At 43.6% G+C, this 21,543-nt stretch overlaps 1 protein-coding gene across 2 annotated transcripts in view; it reads right to left on the bottom strand.

Annotated features, from left to right (window-relative positions):
• The window catches only part of FBLN1 (fibulin 1), a 56,603-nt gene that overhangs the window by 21,305 nt on the left and 13,755 nt on the right, over nucleotides 1-21,543 (bottom strand). The window contains exons 4-15 of one of the 2 annotated variants that reach the window (XM_083615630.1): nucleotides 20,374-20,542; nucleotides 18,481-18,540; nucleotides 17,564-17,665; nucleotides 14,651-14,782; nucleotides 13,980-14,117; nucleotides 13,610-13,753; nucleotides 12,026-12,154; nucleotides 11,002-11,127; nucleotides 10,061-10,180; nucleotides 9,237-9,368; nucleotides 8,225-8,348; nucleotides 2,186-2,650 (exon numbers count right to left, since the gene is read on the bottom strand). In XM_083615630.1, the coding sequence (XP_083471756.1) occupies nucleotides 2,296-2,650; nucleotides 8,225-8,348; nucleotides 9,237-9,368; nucleotides 10,061-10,180; nucleotides 11,002-11,127; nucleotides 12,026-12,154; nucleotides 13,610-13,753; nucleotides 13,980-14,117; nucleotides 14,651-14,782; nucleotides 17,564-17,665; nucleotides 18,481-18,540; nucleotides 20,374-20,542 (1,731 nt within the window). In that variant the 3' untranslated portion in view covers nucleotides 2,186-2,295. Of the gene's footprint in view, nucleotides 1-2,185; nucleotides 2,651-8,224; nucleotides 8,349-9,236; nucleotides 9,369-10,060; nucleotides 10,181-11,001; nucleotides 11,128-12,025; nucleotides 12,155-13,609; nucleotides 13,754-13,979; nucleotides 14,118-14,650; nucleotides 14,783-17,563; nucleotides 17,666-18,480; nucleotides 18,541-20,373; nucleotides 20,543-21,543 lie in introns of those variants that run through there. The other variant, XM_083615629.1, reaches the window with a different exon arrangement.

The following is a 21,543-nucleotide window of genomic DNA, read 5'->3' as shown; positions in this document are numbered from 1 at the left end:
TCTCTTATGCTTTTCAATACTTTTCAGGATACTTTGATAGAACTTTTCTTCCGAACTTTGGCCGAAGTAGTCCTCTTGGTCCACACTGAAGATGTCCAGTTTAATGTACGGTCCTGATTTGGCCCAAGTAACAGAAGTGTTTGAATTTAGCTGAGACATCTACATGGCTCTGTCAAAGCAGCCTGGAGATACATACAGGATGTACTAAAGTTAATGGGAATTGTTTAACAATAGCATTTATAACTGAAAGGTTTTCAGGGCAGTATGGTGAAAACTCAAAAACTGCAGTCCAGTTAACATCATTCAAAGAGTATATGTCATTGAACTACATGATGTTCTCTCTCACTATATAGCTTTGATTTCTTTGGCACATGGGATATCCTGACCATAGTGCACATAATTTTGTAGGATCTAGCCTGTGGAAATATGGAAAACATCCCCCTTTAAGGATGTGCCAAGAACTTGTGCTCTGTACATCAGACCTCCTTAACAGAATGCCATGCAAATACTACTACAAGTCCTAAAACATTAGTGGATTTGGATGTGTGCAGACATAAATCGAACAGTGCCAACCCATTGGACATGCTTTGAAGCACTTGCTAGATGAATGGTTACATTTGATGGGGCATAGCGAGGTGTGCAAAAGGTCCAAGAATTGCCAGTAAGTTAAATATTATGCATAAATGATAAAAGCTGGGTGCGTTATCCCTGGCAAAAAAGTTCTCTTAAGAAATGTGCAGAATATTCAGGAAAGTTTACCGTCACACCTGTGCCCTGCATGAATCACTTTGATTCCAACAAAGCTTCTGCATAGTTTTTTCCTTATGTTGTGGTAATTATAAATAGGAAACGATATGTTCTGCTTGAAGGTGGATTCCAATCAGACTTTAGCATTTCACCTTAGGCAATGTCAGCCATAGGATTTAAAGGGGACTTAAAAAAATTCAGGAACAGATTTTGACTACTTTGGGAGAGTTCACCAAGCACCCGAATAGTCTCTGTGAAGATCAGGCTCATCGGCTGCCCCCAAGAGTGTAACTGGGGCAGCAGAGAAAGCCCAGTTACTTCATACAGAACAAAAGTCCGTGGAAGCCTTTAACACTCCTGTATGAGCCATGATGAACTCTGGATTGCCCTACGGCATTTTAACTATAGTTCCCACACCTGATTCTTTCTGTGAAAATAGATCCCTAATTGTTATTTATGGGGTGCGCTTAACAAGTCCACTCAATCTAGAAATGACACACACTTCTGAACTTCTCCAGTCCTGACTTACAGTCAAAGTCAACAACTCATTTTCAGCTTAGTAAAGACTGAAAGGTCAGCAATGCTGGATTTGCCAACTGGCATCCTCCCACCCAGGATGAGACACTGGTAAAGTTTACACACACAGAGAGAGAAAGAGAGCATGCAAGCCCCCCCATGCCCTAGCTACTCAATCTCCTTTGTCTGTCTCTTGGGAAACTGGCTGAGGAACAGGGTGGCTAAGAGCTCTTTGCCTATGTCTTCGTTGGTGCTGAAGTGGTTAAATACAAGAGAATAGTTGCTTTTCCCATGGGGGCATGGAGAACAGGGGCAAAGTGGGGGGGCTGCCAGGGCAATGGACCCAGGCACCTTTTTAAGGGGGCACTGCGCATTTGGCTCCTCTTGCCATCCTGCCAGCCCTGCAGCGCTTTGCAAGGCTGGAATCTGATCCGAATGACTGCGATCCCAGCCTCCCAAAGCGGTGCAGGGCTGGCAGGGCAGTGTGAGAAGGATGCAAGTCATGCACAGTTCAGTCCTGGTCTCACCCTCGCTTTGCCTCACCCGGCGTGGCGGACTCCGTTCACCCACCCATACCCCCTGCCCCACCCCCCTGGCACACATGTGCCAGAAAACCAGACTACGCTGCTGGTGGAGAATGAAATAGCCCTTTGCTTGTGGCTTGGCTGTTACAGCAGAAAGCAGCTAAAGTGCCCCACTAAAAGGGGATGTGCAGGGAGTTGGGCACGCAGGATCTGCCCCCCACCCCTGACGCCACCCCAACTGCTTGCTGCCTATCCCTGTCTTCAGCATCTATCAGCAAAAGCTGACGTATAGGCAGAGCTCATCAAAATGAGAAGTAAACAGGAAAACTGGAATGTTTAAAATGCTATGGCAAAATGAGTGGTGACAAATAAAATGCAAATGCACAGCATGCAGGAAGTGATTTACCACTCAAACTTTATTTTTTTAAATGGTAAGAAGGGAACCAGTGTCAAAAAAGAGAGAAAGGGAGCGGGGGAGAAACTGCAAGGGGTGCCAGCATGCAAGGAATCAAAGCTGCGCAGAGACAAAGACAAACAGCTTGGCTATGAAGGTGGTGACAGTTCCGTGGCGGAAGAGCTGCATCTGAATCGTCAGAAGAAGATCTCTGGGCTCTGTGATCGGCTTCTGCATTGACACCACGTGGCTGTGGCTGCTGACTTTTTTTGTGGTGAAAAAGCCCTCCTCATTCCCGCTGATGATGGAGAGCTGAATTTTATCCCCCGGGACAGCACTGGTGGGGCCCATGCGGAAAATGTCAATGGGAACTTGAATGTTGGTAGGAAAAGAGAGGTGATAAGAAGTTATTCTCAAGGGCAGGCTCTGGCATTCCATATTTTCGTGACAAGGCAAGCGGTCGCAACGACTGCAAGAAAAGTGAAAAGACAAGGGAGGAGGATTAGCAACCATTCCATAAGGAGGAAAGGAAAGGAAAGCAGAGAAGCCAAGCGTATCTTGACTTGTAACCTACTGGCCCATGAAACGAAGGAGGAATCATAGCTCAGTGGCAGAGTTTTACGCAGCAGAGCTGGCACAGCCTAATAAGCAGGGCAGAGCGAGCCAAAGTCCATTGGCTCCAGGCTAACTTTGAAAATCCCTCGTTGGGGTATGCAGAACCCCTCCCATCTCAATGTGTTCTGAAGTGGGGTGTTCCATGTTCCTTGACTGCAGCCCCCTTTCCTTCATTCCACAGGTAAATCGAGAGTATGTCTTATCAGGTATTTGGAAAAAAGCAAAAGAGTCTTCAGTCCGGGAAACCCCCAAGCATGGGCGTAGCCAGGATTTTTGTTAGGGGGGGCAGGCCTTTTGTTGGGGGGAGCAGACCTTTTGTTAGGGGTGCAGAACTTCAGTTAGCTATATATTTTAATTAATTTGGGGGGGCAGCTGCCCCTTCCTGCCCCCCCCTTGGCTATGCCCATGCCCCCAAGGATGAAGCATGGGTGCAGGTCTCCCCACATCTGCAGCCACACTCTCACTTTCAGGAAACAGATACAAATATTATATTACATAGTGAATTACCTGGAAGACTGATGTCTTTTCCTCACCACAGAGCAACTGCTGACTAGCCCTACGCACTTAATTCTACTTGCGGGAATCAACCTGGGTCTGGGGTGTAGCATGTCAGACATACTTGAATCTCAGCTTCCCAATAAAAAAATAACAAATCAATCTGCATATAAAGCTAGACACCAAAGCTTAGTGTTATAGGCTATCTATCATCCCCCCTCACATGCTAGATTTGTATGTGAAGGAATTTCTCTTTTTTTCTGCATACAGGAACATTCAGTCGTGCATTCTGAAGCTGTATGGCCACAAATCCTGTTTGCCACTCCAATGAGAATCAGGCCATAGAATGAAAGAGAGGGCTTTCTTCCAGGTCAAATGGTGTACTGCTTATGGAGGCCTAAGATTGGGCAATATTTTTGGGAAAATAAAACTGCCTTGACAGCATTGCGAGAACATGATACAATTTTTAAAAACACAACTATAAAATGTATAGCTTATGGGGCAGCTTCTGTCCACCTCTCCCCCCCCCACCCCCTACCCCCCCCCCCCCGTATATAGTGATTAACTCCCAGAGTAATGGGCAGTAATCCTCACTGCAACTGTGAAATAGCTCAAATGATTCTGCTTTTAAACAAATCTCCTCTCTTCCTTTGCCCGTGTAGTCAGACTTTGGTGATGGGACCATGCAATGCAGATGCTTCTGGGAATCCCCATACCATATTTCTAAATACGCCCCATGCTGTCCTTTTCCTGTGATTTAGAATAATGCTGGAAAGCAAAAATAGTGGGAAATGTAGAATGAAATTCTGCTGATTCTGAAATATATTGTTGGAAGCAGATTTGCCTGTGGCGAATTAGAATTGTTTAGAAATCATCAATCTCCTTATCTTATTGTTTGGTTCCCCGTATATTCACCACACACTTCATTGTGGGTTTACTTAAATGTGTGCTAATGGTTCCATCCTGTAGCCACAAAGAGATCTGGCAGATACTGCTGGTTTCAAAGACCAAAGTTCAGGCCTAGGTCGTCCACCATAATGACTATAAGCAGCTAGCACTGAAAGACCAATCTGGCCTCTGGCTTGCATGGGCAGAGGTGAAGTGTGCCGTGGGGACATGTAACCTCAATACTGGGGGGCCCAGCACACTAAAGCGCCTGAGGTGAGTCCAAACCCACAACATTCTCCTAGGGATGCTGCTAGCATGCTGCTATTCCATGGGTTGTCTGTAGGTGTCACTAGATGTTTTCCAAGAGGGGGAAACAAATGCTGAGCTAAAAAGGCAGGATAGGATTTCATGCATCACAATACAGTGGTACCTCGGGTTAAGTACTTAATTCATTCTGGAGGTCCATTCTTAACCTGAAACTGTTCTTAACCTGAAGCACCACTTTAGCTAATGGGGCCTCCTGCTGCTGCCACACCGCCGGAGCACAATTTCTGTTCTCATCCTGAAGCAAAGTTCTTAACCCGAGGTAATATTTCTGGGTTAGCAGAGTCTGTAACCTGAAGCATATGTAACCCGAGGTACCACTGTAATTCCATAGCTGTCAACTTTTCCCTTTTCTTGCGAGGAATCCTATTCAGAATAAGGGAATTTTCCTTTAAAAAAGGGAAACGTTGACAGCTATGAATAGCTCTAAAGAGCTCTTTGCAACCTCGTCAGCCTTGAGTTGTAGTGTTAGTCACAGAAACCTGAAAAATAAATGTTAGTGCAAAAAAAAAAAAAACTCTTGGGTTTCATTTCTGATCATTTAGCTTACCATTTGGGGTTGGTTTAAAAAAACACAAAAACACTCCCTCCCCCCCACCGCACAATCAATGACTATACTTGGCTTGATTCCAAGCCACAGAGCATGAATGTTCTTTTTTTTTAATGTTAAATATTGGGTCATTTATAAAGAACAAAAATTAACCAAAAATGCAAAATTCCTTGTTCTTTGGAGAGAGCACAAATTTAGCACTGTTGAAGTTTATCGTTTGTGAGCTGTGTCAGTGTTTGAATGGCAATCCACTGAGAGCCTGGTGTTTTAAGTACCTTGAAGTCTTATGAGGAACAGAAAATAGTATAAAAGGTAAGGTAAAGATAAGAGACCCCTGGATGGTTAAGTCCAGTCAAAGGCGACTGGGGTTGCAGTGCTCATCTCACTTTCAGGCCGAGGGAGACGGCGTTTGTCCACAGACAGCTTTCCAGGTTGTGTGGCCAGCATGACTAAACTGCTTCTGGTGCTGCGGGACACCGTGACAGAAACCAGAGCGCACGGAAACGCCGTTTACCTTCCCACCAGAGCAGTACCTATTTATCTGCTTGCACTTTGACGTGCTTTCGAACTGCTAGGTGGGCAGGAGCAGGGACCGAGCAATGGGAGCTCACCCACCCCTTAGCGAGGATTCAAACCGCTGACCTTCTGATCGGCAAGCCCAAGAGGCTCAGTGGTTTAGACCACAGTGCCAAAGTCATCTTTAAATAAACTTACCTCATTTGTCTCCCTACAACCATAGTAATCGGAAATGGCAGGCAAGTTCCACAAATTTTCCACACACACACCCAAACCCCCACATGCTTCTCCTGACATTTTAGGTGGTGCAGAAGGAAGCAAAAGTATTAGTGCTGCTGCCCCCTGCTCCAGTCACACGCACACATCAAGGGCTGCCCTCCTTTGGTCAGGCATTCCTACAGCATTCGTAATTGGCCTCTCAGCATCCCTGACTGCTGCTGCTCTCAGTGTCTTTCTTGTCTCAAACTGAATGCCTTCTTCCCCTCAACCATGGCATGACTTGGCCAGTCACACTGAGGTGTGTGAGTAAGTTACTGGAGCAGGGGCGCTAGCTCCTGGGGGCAGAGCCCTTTTGGGTCCCCCAAATATTTTGGAGGTGGGGTCGGGGGGCCTATGTCCAAAAATGCAGACGCGAAGCACAGTGCGGCTCCAGAGGCCAGCTCCTCCCCCCCTACTGTGGAGGGGCAGGAGGGTCAAAGCAGCCTCCCCCCAGTGGGGGCTCCAGGAGGCAGAGGAGGAGCTGCTGCTGGCCATTGAAGCTGCGCAGCCTCTCCATTCAGCTCCGCCTCAGGCCTTGCCCCCAGTTGTCCTCGCCAGCTGGCGTCTCTGCACTGAGAGCCTAGGCAAAGCCTATGAAATTCAGGTGAGAGAGGGGTGAATACGGAGCCCCCCTGAAAGCCCTGCAGGCTTGCATTAGCCAGGGTGGAAGATTAGAACATGCGTTTGCATTAAGGTTACCAGATTTTTTTTCAATGAATCCGGGGACACTTTACTTCCTACTAAATCCATGGATTTTGTCAGGGGACTGATTTGTAAATCCAGGGACTGTCCCCAGGAAACAGGGACGTCTGGTAACCTTAGTTTGCATTGCTTTCACTATGCCAGCTCCAGGTTGGCTTAGGTGAAAGGCACATGGATCAGGCACATGGATCAGGCCCCTCAGGGGATCCACGGGGACTTTGGATCCAGTGGTTTAGGGCTTTGTGCAGTGCAGTAACTTTCTAGTTATTTGCTTGACATTGGGCATTCCACCTCAACTTGCTGCACGCCTTCACTCAGTGAACTGCACCACACAACTGGCAGAGCTCATTGAATAAATCTGAGTGCATTCTATACATATCCAGTCCCAGGGTTTTCCTAGTGGGCAAGAAATGAAGGGTTTGTGTATCACTCCCATGCCTTGCTTACTTTAAACTCTCTCAATACCCATCATTGTTAACCTTTTCTTAGCAAACAGCTTTTGAATTAAATGTTTAGAAGCAGGCAGCTACAACCAGACAAGTATATTATACTGGCAAAAGCTTACTTCGGTGGGTATAACAGATGGACTACATATGTCATCTTCATATCCATTGTTTCTCATGCCAGTCTATGACCCAGGATTGCAATTTTATCTCAATTTAAGAAGCATGTTGTTAAGCTACAGAATTCACTACCACGACAGAGTGTCATTCATCGATGGGAACATAAAGGGAGGGTGCTCATTGTGTGGCTTAGTTGGTCAGGTTTGGTACTAGCACTGTTGTATAAGTCGTAATTTAAGATCCATCAATACCTTTGCTACAGAAGCTAAAACACTTTCACATTGTCTAGGTAATATTGGAAAACCCAATTCGTTATTCTAATCATTTCTTAAAGTCTTCATATCAAACTTATTTGTTAGTAACAAATTTCTGTTCCAGTGATCACTGTTTTTTAGTTTCAAAAAGTTTGTTCAATTGTTCAAATATCTCTGGTGTCTCAGAAGCTGAGAAAGCCACCGGTCCAAACAAGGCTATTACAAGACATTGTAGCTGCAGATATTGCTGTTGGGCTGCATCTGATACATGTAATTTATTTCTTAAAGCAGTATACATATAGAATTCAGCCTCCTCGTGCATTTTTCTGAATGAGATGCCTATTGTATTGTAACAATCAGACAATGAAAATGGATTCTACGTGCCCTAACTATGGCCAATAATATGGTATATCATTTTGATGTGGACTGTGCCATGTGGGTGTTGTGCAAAATTAGCCATGTATGAGCAGATAAACTGCCATGTAGAAGTGCCTGGAAGAATAGCGATATGATCCCCTTATCCAAAGGACTGACAACATGACAACACTCACAACATATGAACAGATTGCTTATAGATGCAGACTTTGTTTGGATGAATATATTGATATTTGGAATGAGTTTATACAGAATATAGTAGATGATTAATAATCATATATATTTTAGGACAATAACATTACTTATGTATCTATATAATTATGTATGGAAGTGTAATTGTTTATATTCAGTGTATTACATTATATCTTTTTTCTTATTGTATTTTTAGTTTTATTTGCATTTTTTCTTTTCTTTCTTTCCTCACTTTGATGATGATGGTGGTGGCGGTGGTGGCGGCTGGGTACTAGTACAGGCTGCCTAATGAAAGAAAGAAATGTACTTACGTATCTCCAGATTTGCGATAATTTTCTGGGCATTCCAGGGAAAGGCAGCGAAAACCACCCTGAATATTAAAGCAGGTCTCATTGTATGAGCAACTATGTGTTTCTGTAACACACTCATCAATATCTGTAAAAGCAGGAGAGGAGGACAGAGGATGCTTATTGTGGGAGTATAGATTTGGCAATGATGAAGTTTGCTCTGTGCCTCAGCTGGACTACTTCACACAAGATTGGACAACCCTCCACCTAGAAAGCTAGCCTATCGGAGAGATAGGGCATAAACTTCCATAGACTAGATGCATGAAAGGCTCTCTTTAGTTGCCAGTTTAAATATAGGTGAGTGTGGAGGGGGAAAGAAAAAGAAATACAAGCAGGGTGGTCAGCAGTCTGAAATTATTCTGCAGTGATCATCCACAACGGTAGGGTTGCCCTACGTCATACAGATTTCCCCAGACATATGTGGAATACTGCAGCTAGTAGCAGCATCCAGGAGGAAATCGGGGAAATGTTGGGGGAAATCTGAACGTATGGCAGCCTATGTCAACAGTGCCGCTTTTCCTTAAAAATAGCTCAAAAACAGCATTTTCCCCCCTCAACAACTTTTCTGTCTGGATATGGAAACCCTACACAACAGGGATAATACAAACATCTTAGATTTGTTGTGCTATTTAACATCTGTAACCCGCTCCCTCCAAAGAGGGACAGATCTCAAGCTGAACTGCACCAGGCTTCTCATCGTTATAACAACATTGTGCATTAGTCATACACAAAAAAACCCTGCCAGTTTTGATATACCCTTAAGAAGAAGACAAGAAATTTCTGAATTCAGAAGGCCAGTGAAGAAGCATTTAGAGAATGAACTTTGGGAATGATTTGTCAAATGCGTTGTCAAATGCATTCAATCAAGAAGTTCTTTCTTTGTAACAGAACATGACAAAAGAATTCTGCCTTCTCTAGACCACAAGCTTCTTTCCTATGAATGTCACACTTGCACATCATTATGCTTTAAACATACCTTGACAGTTTCGTGCATTGGGGGCCACTTTGTAACCGGAGGAGGGGCAAGTACACTGAAAACTCCCCGGAACATTAATGCATCGATAGGCACAGATATGTCCTCCAGTGGGCAAGGCACATTCATCAATATCTGAAAAGCATATTCACCAATTAGCAAGTACACGAGAGACTGTTTACTGCCTTGTTGCTCAACTCTTACGCCTCTACAGAATGGATGATATAACGCTTGAGTACACATTACATTTCACCTAACTAAATGATGGGTAAATTGGATCTTAGACTTCCATGGAAACAGTCCTGATCCCCGCTCCCCTCAAAATTCCAAGGTAATCAATTCAGCAAGCTTCAGCAGTTTCTAGGAGAACGCTTCTGGAAGAATAGCAGAAACTGGAATTCACTCCCATTACTGGATGGCTTTAAAAGAGAATCAGACAAATCCATGACTACTGGCCCTGGCAGATAGGTTCTCTCTCCCGTGTCAGAGGCAGTATGCCTCTCAGTACCAGCTGCTGAGTATCCCAAATTCGGGAGAGGGATGTTCTGGTCTTGTAGACCTGCTTGCAGGCTTCCCATGGCATCTGGCTGGTCACTATGACAGCAGGATGTTGGACTAGAGGGGCCTATGGCCTGATCCAGCATGACTCTTCCTATGTTCTTCAAGTGCCCACGTGAGGGAGTGAGGCCTCCACAGAAGACTCCCCTGCCTGAACCCTTGGGGAGCTGCTGCCAGTCTCATTGGGATAGATGGACCAATGGTCTTCATTAGAACAGTGCAGCTTCCATAAGTTAATATGAGCCGTGTGCATAATGATTGCTACCCACCTTCACAGGTGATGCCATCTATGTCACTCAGCTGGTAGCCCCGACGACAGTAGCACTGATAAGAACCATATACATTAGCACACTCCTGGCTGCAGGGATTACTTTCACACTCATTCAAGTCTGAAACCAACAAAAATACATTAATGCAAAGCAATATTTTTTACCTTATTTGTCAGCAACCTTATTTGTCCTTTCATATCCTGGCTTTCATCCAAGGAGTTCAAGACACCACAAAATGGCTCATCCATTTTTATCCTCACAACAAACCTGGGAGGTAGGCTAGTCTGAGATCCAGTGATTGGCCCAAGGTCATCCAGTGAGCTTCATGGCTAAGCGAGATTCATTGCTTGAATCCAGGTCTCTCCAGTCCTGGCCTGATAGTCTAACCATTCCTTCACACTCACGCTATAGGGCTGCAATTCTATACACCACACCAGAATTTCCCAAGGTGGTCAGTATTAATCCCCTGAGGTCAATGAGGCTGTGCAGGGGGGTGAATAAAGAGTTAGGGGTCAAAAGGGAGGAAAGGGTGGGAAAAGTAGCTTACAAGATACAGTGTGATAAAATTAATTAGAAACTATGAGCCTCAGAAATAAAGGGCGTGGGCATGTACAGAGTGCGCATCCTTTAACAGTGAGGAACTTCTGTATTTAATAAGGTTATTCCACAATCCAACAGTATCCCTTACATTTTGTATTTTATGATTCCTAGTAATGGTGACTGACTAATAATAAATGTTGATTATATATCAATATTTCTTGACTTAACTTTATCTACATTCCTAAGAATTTGGATTGGGGTTGCTGATAACCTCATGAAGAGACCAATAAACTCAGACATTTGGGAAACCCTGCTGTACGCATGCCCAGGAGTAAGCTCTACTGAACCCAGTGGAATGTGCTTTGGGGTAGGCAAGGATACGATTGCACTGTCAATGTTACCTTCACATGACCGCCCGTCAGTTGAAAGTTTGAAGCCCATCGTGCAGCTGCAGTAATAAGAGCCAGCAGTGTTTTCACATTTGTGAGCACATAGGTGACCAGGGTATCGTCGGCATTCATTTATATCTACAGAAATAAACATGTCATTCTGAAGATTTCAAGAAAAGCATATAAATCAGAGAGTTCTCAAAAACATTTTGGTCAATTTCTGAATGATTCACACTTCACTATAACTTTGGCTTGAGCACATTATTCTATCTTAGACCCAATTCATATTGTAGCAAGTCAGCGTGGTAGCTGCTGAAAAGTTGTATCCTAATATCAGAGCCAGGATCCTCACTGGCTCCCAGTATGTTTCCGAGCACATTTCAAAGCATTGGTGCTGACCTTTGAAGCCCTAAACAGCCTCAGCCCAGTATACCTGAAGGAGCGTCTCCACCCCCACTGAACACAGAGATCTAGCTCCAAGCGTCTTCTGCTGGTTCCCTCACTGCGAGAAGTGAAGTTACAAGGAACCAGGCAGAGGGCCTTCTCGGCAGTGTGGCGTCCTCCCTGTGGAACACCCTCCCATCAGATGTCAAGGACATAAAGAGCTACACAACTATTAGAAGACATCTGAAGGCAGCCCTGCATCAGGAGGTTTTTAATGTTTGATGTTTTACTATGTTTTATATGTGCTGTAAGCTGCCCAGAGTGGCTGAGGAAACCCAGCCAGATGGGTGGGGTATAAATAATAAAATGTATTGTCGTTGTTGATGGTGATGGCGTTGTCTCCATTGCTATTCTATGTTATTTCTGTTATTTTTGTTTATGCTGTTGTTTACTTTGTAATGCTATTTCAACTGTTCTTAGAAACATGTAGTGGTGTGTTTTAATGTGGTGTATGCCTTCCTGTGACTTCGTGGTGAAGTGTGGCATAGGAATACCCAAATAAAGCAAAATACTACTGATTTATCTTTTTTTTTAAGGGTTAGATGGCTGAACTAAAGGAAGGGCGTGAGCCGATGCATGTCCTGTCACTTACCAGCGCAGGTTCTACTGATTCCCTCAAAATAGTAGCCAGCTCGGCATTCACAGCGGTAGCTTCCAGGGGAATTGGCACAAGTGTGGCCCTCTCCACAAGGCTGATTCGGGGGCAAACACTCGTCCACATCTTGTAATACAGAAGGGTTAGAAAAACAATTGGAGGTGAAAGCATAACATGACAAAGTAAGAAAAAACCAAAGGGCTCTGGTTCAGAGAACCTACACACAGGTTTGCACATGGAGTGCATGGGTTTCCCAACTCATCTCACAACCGTACATAGACCAGTCATGGCAAGAGTGTCCTTGGAGCACAGTGGGTGTTTATGTGGCCTAGGGCATTCTTGATGCTGCCATGCCACCTAGGGGAATCTTTGCTGACAAATGCTGCCTTGACCAGTTCTCTATCCTTTTTAAAATGATCTGCAAAAACACATGGAGGTCTTTTGGTCTTTGGAATGTTAAGCGGCTGCTAGAAATAACTTTTAGATTTTGGGACTGTTCTTGATCTGTTGTGAGCTATCGTAACTTGAGATTTTATTGCTTTACTGTGTTGATTCCTTTGCAAATATTAATGTTGATTACACACCCAAGGAAACATTCTATAATGCAGCAGACTCCAGCAAAATTTCCATTTATGTTGAAGTGAGTACACCCAAGAAGCTTTTGTTGAACAGTCAAGCAAACCTGTAAAAAAATTCAAAGCCTTTCTCTGCGTTTTGTCCAAGTCCTGGGCACTACAGGCAGACAAGGCCATGCAAACTGCAATGAAAAAGCTTATTCTTAAGATTCCAGATTTTCAAGACTCCAAAGATCTGTCTAATACCTGATCCATGGGTCCACTGAGTACTGCTCAGAGAAACCTGAGGATCAAGGGGGACTATGCAATCCTTGGGCTGGAAACTCTCCAAGAAAACAGAACCAAAGCTTAGGCAGCGCTTCCAGCCTAATAATTGTAGGCAGGGCTGGGGATCGGTGCACGGCCACTAATAACACTTGGGCTGAGAGAGACAGCACATGCCATGGAGCCCTGCTCTGTCTGGGTGGCCCTGTATTTCACAGCACTTTTGCTCCCATGGTTCCGAAGCTTCTTTGAGCTCTGCCCTGTGGGGCAATCACTCGGGTAAGTATTACACAGCTCCTTAGAGTTTTAAAAAACTGCCTTTGGGGTCCTAAATATTTATTTAGGAATGTTATATAGCACTCAAGATTTTTTAGCAAAAAAATCTCTTGGAAAATAGCAGAAGTGAAAATGACATTAAAAAGACTTGTTGTGGCTCAGCTCTATTCTAAAATACGGCAATTTTTAAAAGGAAACAAAACAAAAAGGAGGGTGTGAACATCACTTCTTCATGTAATGGACATTTAGGTACTTTTTCATGCAACACCCACAGGTTGCAGTAGTGGCTTCTGGCTTAGGTTGCTGTTTGTGAACAGGTCCATCAACAGCGGACCTGAGCTTCTGTGTCCAGAGGCAATATACCCGGGAGCACCAACGGCAGGGGTGGCTGTCACCATGCCTGACCTCTCCAGGGGCATCTCTCCAGGAGGAAGGATGCAGGATTAAATGGACCCTTTGTACCAACCTACACATCTTGTGCCTTCTTCGTTTAGATGGTAGCCTCGCCCACAGTTTGGCACATTCCTCTGGCAAGCGTAAGACCCATCCGTGTTGATGCAAGTCTGTCCAGCAGGACAAGGTGCATTCGCACTCAAGCATTCATTGATATCTACAACAGTACAAACATTAAATTAAAAGGGAAACTTTTAAGAGCAGAACACCAACCTTAAAAGCTTAACTGAGCATGCTCCCTTGAAAAGGCAAAGCATAGGCAGGGGCAGCATAAACGGAGGAAATTTCCCAGTGGCAATAGTGGGGCAGCTGTAACAGCAGCTAGCCTCTCAGGAATGACACCCAGTTCAATGGTACTGGCTTTCAGGCGCAACATGCCTTACCAATACAATTGCCCAGTGCATCTTGTATAAAGCCGCTCCTGCACTGTTGCTTGGGTCGGCAACGGAAGGATCCTGGAGTATTCTGACAGATAAAATCGGGGAGGCAGTTATGAGTATCAGTCTCACACTCGTCAATATCTGGTACATCACAAAAGAAAGAATTTGTTAGCGTAAGGTCTTGCAGAGCCATCTTGTCATGCTTCAGACACAAGCAACATTTAAGCAAATCAGACCAAATGTGGGTTTTTTAATTATTATTCTAAAGGTATAACCACACTGCAGGATTAAGGTAGAACTAGGTGCTATAGCAGCAAACATGTGGTGCCAAAGCCGCATTAGTCACTATAACAGGAATCAAGCTGGCAAAGGGCTACACTTATAAGGTCTAACAGTGGGAGGGCTTATCCTGCCTACGCTACTCTGAAAATGCTCCCCAAATTCATTTTCACCTCAGCTGGGTGGGCTTCTAATTTCAGAGCCCAGCATGAGAAAAGGTGTCCCACTTTGTAGCACACACTACAGCAAACACTAGTGTACATTTGGCAAACAAGCTTCCTGCATTATGTGTGAACTGGACCTAACACAGCAAATTTCAAGAGAACAGGATACATTAGGAGCGGCTAAGAACTACAGCAACCATCTATCTCTCTTGTGAGAAGTCTGAAACATACCTTTGCAAAGGTTGTTCTCCGTCAGTTCATAACCAGTCCCACAGCTGGTCTCCCGCTGACAGCGGAAAGATCCTGCTGTATTGATACAAATTTGTCCAATGGCACAAGGGTTGGTAAGGCATTCATTCATATCTAGAAATAATCAAGGGGGAAATATGTGAAACGGCAACTTTGCCATACCATACGACCATCAGGAAGTCAGAGAATGCTCGCTGGTGTTCAGGAAGTAAGCAGTGTGTATCCTTAGACTCTCAAAGTAACAAAAACTTATTTCTCATGTAATATTCATAAAAGAAAGAGGGAAGGAAAGCAAAACTAAACTTGACGAAGAGAGTCATTCTTCTCCTTTTTGGTTAGATACACTTTATGTCCCTCCAGTTTCCCCAGCTCTGCTGACCTCCTGCCAATCTCATGGCAGTTTCTTCAGAGGAAAAGAATCAAATTCCACGCACTGCTGCTAATCCTCAGCAAAATACACCTCATGCCACAACATCCCATCCTGTGGATTCCCTGCTGCCTGCATGCGCTGCACAGCCCTGGCTGCTGCTGGTGGCGCTGGTGGCGCTGGTGGCAGCGGTCGGAGCAAGAAAATGCACAGCATAATGATTTCTGCTTTCCCAGAGCTAAGAAAGCTAACCAACAAATAACTGAGCCACAGTTTTTCTGAACTCAATCTTAACTAAAAGTTTATTCTTTTATCCCTCTTATCATTTCATAAATGTGCAGGTTGCCTATTTCCTCCTATTCAGTTGAAAAATCTGCATCTCATTAGTCAACTGCAAAAGACCCAGTGCATATAACAGAACTCAGTTACACCCAGTATGTAATAATAGTTTAATTAGCTCTTAAACAATTATCTTATATATGTTTTTAGCTTTTGGTGTTTTATCCATGTTGATTCAGTTTTTGTAAGATGCCTTGAGTCCCGGGTCTAGGGAAAAGATGGGATGATGATGATGATGATGATGTAATATTCTTTCTGTCCCTAGTGCCAAAGATTTTTCTGATCCATTTCAATTCATGTTTGCTGCAGTCCTGACACCCTGCACCCCCAGTGCATATAATAGCCTCCTATTCAGCTAATCCTATGCCATGTTAGCTTTCAGGGATTTAGCAGCTTGGTCACATGTTACATTTGCCACGTGAGAGCAGGCAAGCCATGAGAAATTCTGAAAGCTCCTGCAGCTGCAGCCGCAGCCAGAGAAAGCTGCATGACACCGAAAGGAGCAGGGGAAATTAGCTTCTACACAGAGATATAAGGCGAGACAAATAAGGGATGAAGAAAAGGGGCCAGTAGCTGATTCTTCACTGTATGTGTTGTGTGTGTGCACGTCATTCCTATCCTGGGCAGTATTCTCCACTTCTTAGTGTAATAGGTGGAAATTTAGGAGACCTGGGTTCAAATCCTTGGTACCTTTGGTTGACATGCCCAAGGATTAAGGCTTTCTGGGAGATGATCTATAATGAAATGAAAAAGGTATTTAAATATACCTTTCTGAAGAAACCAGAGGCCTTTCTCCTGGGCATGGTCGGCCAATTGGTGCCAAAGAAGGACAGAACTTTATGTATGCCACAACAGCAGCAAGAATACTTATTGCAAAGTATTGGAAGACACAAGATCTACCCACTCTGGAAGAATGGCAGATGAAGGTGATAGACTATATGGAACTGGCGGAAATGACTGGCAGAATCCGAGACCAGGGAGAAGAGTCGGTGGAGGAAGGTTGGAAGAAATTTAAAGACTATTTACAGAAACACTGTAAAATTAATGAATGTTAGAATGATGTTGGAATGAATCTATGTGATTTTAGCAAAAATGTAACAAAGATTTAAGAAAAATAGACTGTTAATTGGTGAAAGGAGGGAAAGTAAACTTATATTAAGATCAAGATAAATTTTCAGGATAAAAATTTGAAGAGAGGGAAAGGATTTGCTGAAATGGATAATTGACTTAGAATACAAAAAAGGGAGGTGTGAGGAGGTCAGGGAAACAAGCAAATGAAAGACAAGTTATGGGAAGGTTCGATTTGGGTTTTTTTCTTTTTTTCTTAATTGTTTCTATTTTTCTGTTTTTTATTGTGATGTGTTGTTTTGCTATTGTTTAATTTGGTGTTTCCTCTTTTTTCTTTTTGTAAACTTAAAACTTCAATAAATACTATTATTAAAAAAAAAAATCCTTACTCAGCTACGACTATTACTGAGCTACCTTGGACCAGTCACTGGTTCCCTATTTTCAAAAAACCAAGTTCCTTGGAGGAAGCTGGGCTGCAAGAAATGCAGCATGGAAAGAATCCTCCTTGAAGTAACAGGAGGTCCCTGTGCAGCTCCAAACTCTCTCTCTAAAGCCATGACTTCAAACCTAATGGCTTTAGGGAGAGAGAGGATGCATAAGGCAACTGCACTGTCTGTTCTTCCCTGCAACATCTAAAGCCCTTCGTGGGCCGTACTCTTACTGATCTAATAACCTGTAGCTGGGATGAACAGGCAGTAGGAGAGTATTTTGCATGACACACACACACACACACACACACACACACACTGCTGCATATAGAAAACTAAATGGCAGGAAGAAGTGTTGCAGCATCACTTTCCCAGCAAGTTTTCTATGTGCAAGAGTGTGCACGATTGCTCTTTTATGAAGGAGCACTCAGTGGAGCAAGTGCACACCTGCATACTGAAGTGGTATCGCTGAGATATACAGGCTTTCTGCTTCACCAGGAACAAGGCTTTAGTGCTGCCCTAAACACAGGGATATGATGTGTGCACAAACTCACTCTTATGTTCTGTTCCTCTCTTGATTTACTCCGCAAGCTTACTTTGAGTACTTGAGCAGCAGGACACACATAGCCAGAGTTATTTCTCTAAATAAAGGACAAAACTATAAAAGAAAAGCAAACGGCAACCTTTCTTTACCTTCGCAAGTGAAGCCATCAGGCTGAAGCTGGTAGCCCATGAAGCAAGAGCAGAGAACACTGGAGCCGGAGTCCCTGCATTGCTGGGTGCAAGGGCCGCCTCCTGAGAAGGACAACAGCAGAAGACAGCTAGTTCTTTTTAAAGTTCATCATTAAGAAACCCAAAGACCAGCGTCAAGCATTTGCCCTTTAACAGTATTGTATCTTCCTTAATTTCTTTTGGAGAAAACAAACAATTAACTACAAATTAGTGGTTCAAAACCAGAACAGAATACTCTTTTGTTTCCACTATTATGTGTATCCTAAATTTGCATTGTTCAGTCAAGGTAAGCCCAAAATGGAAAGAGGGATCTGTGAATGGGATGGTTGCCATCATTCATGAATTCATAGAATTGTAGAGTTGGGACACCAAGGATCATCTAGTCCAACCCCTGCAATGCAGTGCACATGAAATGGCAACACTGACTATAGCTAGCAGTCTGCATGCATTGCCAACAAAACAGAGCTAAGCTGCTGTGGAGGACTTGTAATGTGCCTTCTACACAGCCCACTCAACCAAAAAATGGTAGACAATATTAATTTTACAGGGTGCCTGACTAAAGGCTTAAGAGTGACATTAGTATTAGGAGCAAACTGTGCAATATGGACAAATGCAGTAGAGCTGGGGTGGCTCAGTCAATAAAGCAAGACACCCCTAATCTCAGGCTCATGGGTTCGGGCCCCATGTTGGGCAAAAGATTTCTGCATTGCAGGGGTTAGACTAGATGACCCTTGTGGTCCCTTCAACTCTACAATTCTATGATTGTAGTGGTTTCTCAGTGAGCCAGGAGGCCCCTGAACAGATTCAGTCACAAACTCACAAGCTGGTCTGACAAACAGCTTCTCTCTCTCAGCCCTGCCCCCAAATTAGTAAATTACCTCTGCAGCGGTCATTAAGGTAATGATCCTCATTATCAACTTCCACTGGTGATGCTGCATCTCGAGGGAGAAAAAAGCCAAACATTAGGAGAGTGAGACAGAAAGGTCAAGCCTGCTAAAATAAAATGGCCCTTTGTCCTGTTATTTAGAATGGATCTTGATGTACGAAGTCTTGTTTATGACTCTGTTTTAAATCTGAGGTTTATATGACCATTTGTAACAGGTCAATTACCACACAGTGACTCCTGCCAGACATTTTCTCGTAGAGATGCTTTTCAAGGGTACCTCCCAAGATAGTTGGATTTAGGCCAAATCTGCCTCAGAGTGAGAATGTTATCTATAGTCCTATTCCATCCAGAGTTTTGTAAACGTGGTTGTTAGTTCCTCAACTGCTGTCTGGCCTAGATTTTTAGATGCTGAGGCTAACTCATTACATGCCGTCTCAGGAAAGGCGTTGTCTAAAGGTCTTTGACTGAGAATTAAACAAGGACAAGGGGTCATCTAACAGGTCCTTGACTGAGAATTGCCATGAACCTCAGCCACACAGGTTGCTTCTAAATATTTGCAGATGCAACTGAAGTTAAAATGACTCCAAAAGCAGACCCAGTAAGTATTGTTGAACATCAACAGAGTTATTTGGTAACAGAGTTATTTGAGTTATAATGTTTAAAAAATAGATTTGTTTTGTTTTGTTTTTTCCACTCTGTATGCTCCTTTCTCACAAATGGACAGAACGGTTCTGAATTAAGTGTCTGTAGGCCAGGCAAGGAGAGTAACAAAACAGTAACAAAAACAATATTTTGTGAGGTAACTTTGACCACTAGCACTTCATGTTCTTTTTGTTTCTCTGGCATTCCATGAGATTTAAGGGCAGGAGATTGGGATGCCACATGGCAATGCAAGCCTCATAATGGTTAAGGATTACCTAGAACATGGAGTTGTTAAAGATTTAGATAAAAGGGGAGCTTTTTTTACTTCTTTCAGCATCGCTGTAGCACACTGAAACTCCAGCTATTGGCAGAGAGAGAAACAAAACACTGACCGATGCCTTGTGCAGTTGTGAACCACACCAACAGCAGCAACCTGATCAAGCAACTTTTGAAGGTGTTGTTTAGGGACACACAGATATTTCATAGAGCAACCACAGAAGTGGCAGTTTGCTGCCCACTAAGGCTGTGTCGACATGAACCTGTTTGCAGAAAATGTATTTTTTCTTAACCCAGAATCATTCGTGCTCATTTTCAACATGCTGCTTTCAAGCTAATTGATTCTAGATGTGTTCACAAGGGTGATGTGCTTACTTGGCATGCATGTGAAAGCCCTTCCCTTGGTGAGGTTATCCATGAAGAAGGAAGTGGTGACTGTGGTCTTGGTATGTACCCATCCACAATGTCATTGGGTAGCTATGGATACATACCTCCCTCATAAGGTCCATTGCGCATTGCACTGAGTTTTACAAGAATGGCTCTTCTAGGGCAGTAGCTTTCAATGCACTGTTCAGGGGTGATGCTGGAGCCCCCAACACCATCTTCTCTTTGGTGTGTGCATCAGCAGAAAGTGAGGCAATGATGAAGCCTCATAACTGGCCACTCCTTCACGTGAGCTAAGTATATACTCAGGTGTGTAAACTAGACCAGGATCTGCCCCTAAAACCCTTGCAATGCACAGAGGATATGTGGAAATGCCCAAGCAAGACAAGCTGATTTGGAAGGTGTTCCCTGAAGGTAGACAACTTCAAAACCCCAGCTCTGAGACATCAACCATTTCTGCACATGGTGAATTCCTACCACAATCTCATTAAATCTCATTAGTTCTAAACTGAACTAAATCTGAAACAATTCCCCTCTACGTATTTCAAAAATAAAGTTGTGCTGGGGGGGGTGTGTAACTTACCTAGTTCTTTGTTAGGATCATCAACAATTAATGTGTCAGAGTTTTCTTGCCCCTCAACACAGCAGGCTCGGAAGACCAAACCACACTGGTATCCCATCAGGAGGCTCTGCTCACAGCTGTTCCCTTGCTTTTGGGCCACCTTCCCCATAAAGCAGCAATAACAACATTTCTGCCAAAACGCAATATAGACATTATCAATGAGCTTTATAGTATTGTATTAGCAGCCACATTCAGGTTCCTTTTTGCAGCACAGTGGCCCCTCAGGTTGGATGCTACTCTAAACCATGTCCTCTCCTCTTTCCCTCAGTCCTCCTCCCCTCCCCTGGTGTTCATCACATCATGTATTTATTTTTAAAATATTTCTATATGGATATAAGTTCTCATAATGTATTTTGGGGGGTCTTTGGGGAAATTGAAAGGAGCTGTTATGTAATGTAATATAATAAGAATAATTTGTATTACATTTCCCAACATATATTTCACAAACAACCAAAAGTCAACCTGTGGCATATTACATACATTACCAAAGACCTATATGTTGCTCTCAGTCCAGTGGTTCCCTCCAGAATATTTTTGCTCTCATACTCCATACATTATTTTTGCTTCTTTGATGCCCACTTAATACATATACAAGAACAGATCTTAACTATGACTTAAAAAAAATAAATCTTCATATAAACACAATAGGGGAGAAATGGCAAATCCCATTTTGATGGACAGTAGAGATAAATAATATAAATGACTAGTATGCCTGTCGGCTGTATCCAGCTGTGCTATCCCCACCCCCAAAGATGGCTGTGGCTGGTGGACAAGTTGTAGGTTAGGCTCGGACGAAGCACTGAAATAACAGCAGCCCTTTACCACTCCTGTAACCTCCCTCAACATCCATGGATACTCAACTCATGCTGAGATGTCAATGCAACGAGATTTTCCCCACCTTCACCACCAGCTGGTGCGTCTCACTACAGGGGAAACTCTCGATGTGCTGAGGATCCCAATTATTTTCATTTATTACATTTAAATCTTGCCTTTGTTCTGTGATGGGCACCAAAGTAGTCTCCCATCTGGCTCCTGACCAGATTCAGACCTGCTTAGTTTCACCCAGGTTGGTGCATTAATCTATTTCACATCCTAGAACCAATTCTGGGACAGAGGAGACACAGGGAAGGT

Source organism: Podarcis filfolensis (assembly GCF_964270895.1).
Source record: "Podarcis filfolensis genome assembly, chromosome: 5".
Taxonomy (NCBI): domain Eukaryota; kingdom Metazoa; phylum Chordata; class Lepidosauria; order Squamata; family Lacertidae; genus Podarcis; species Podarcis filfolensis.
This window is presented reverse-complemented; position numbering and strand designations above follow the sequence as displayed.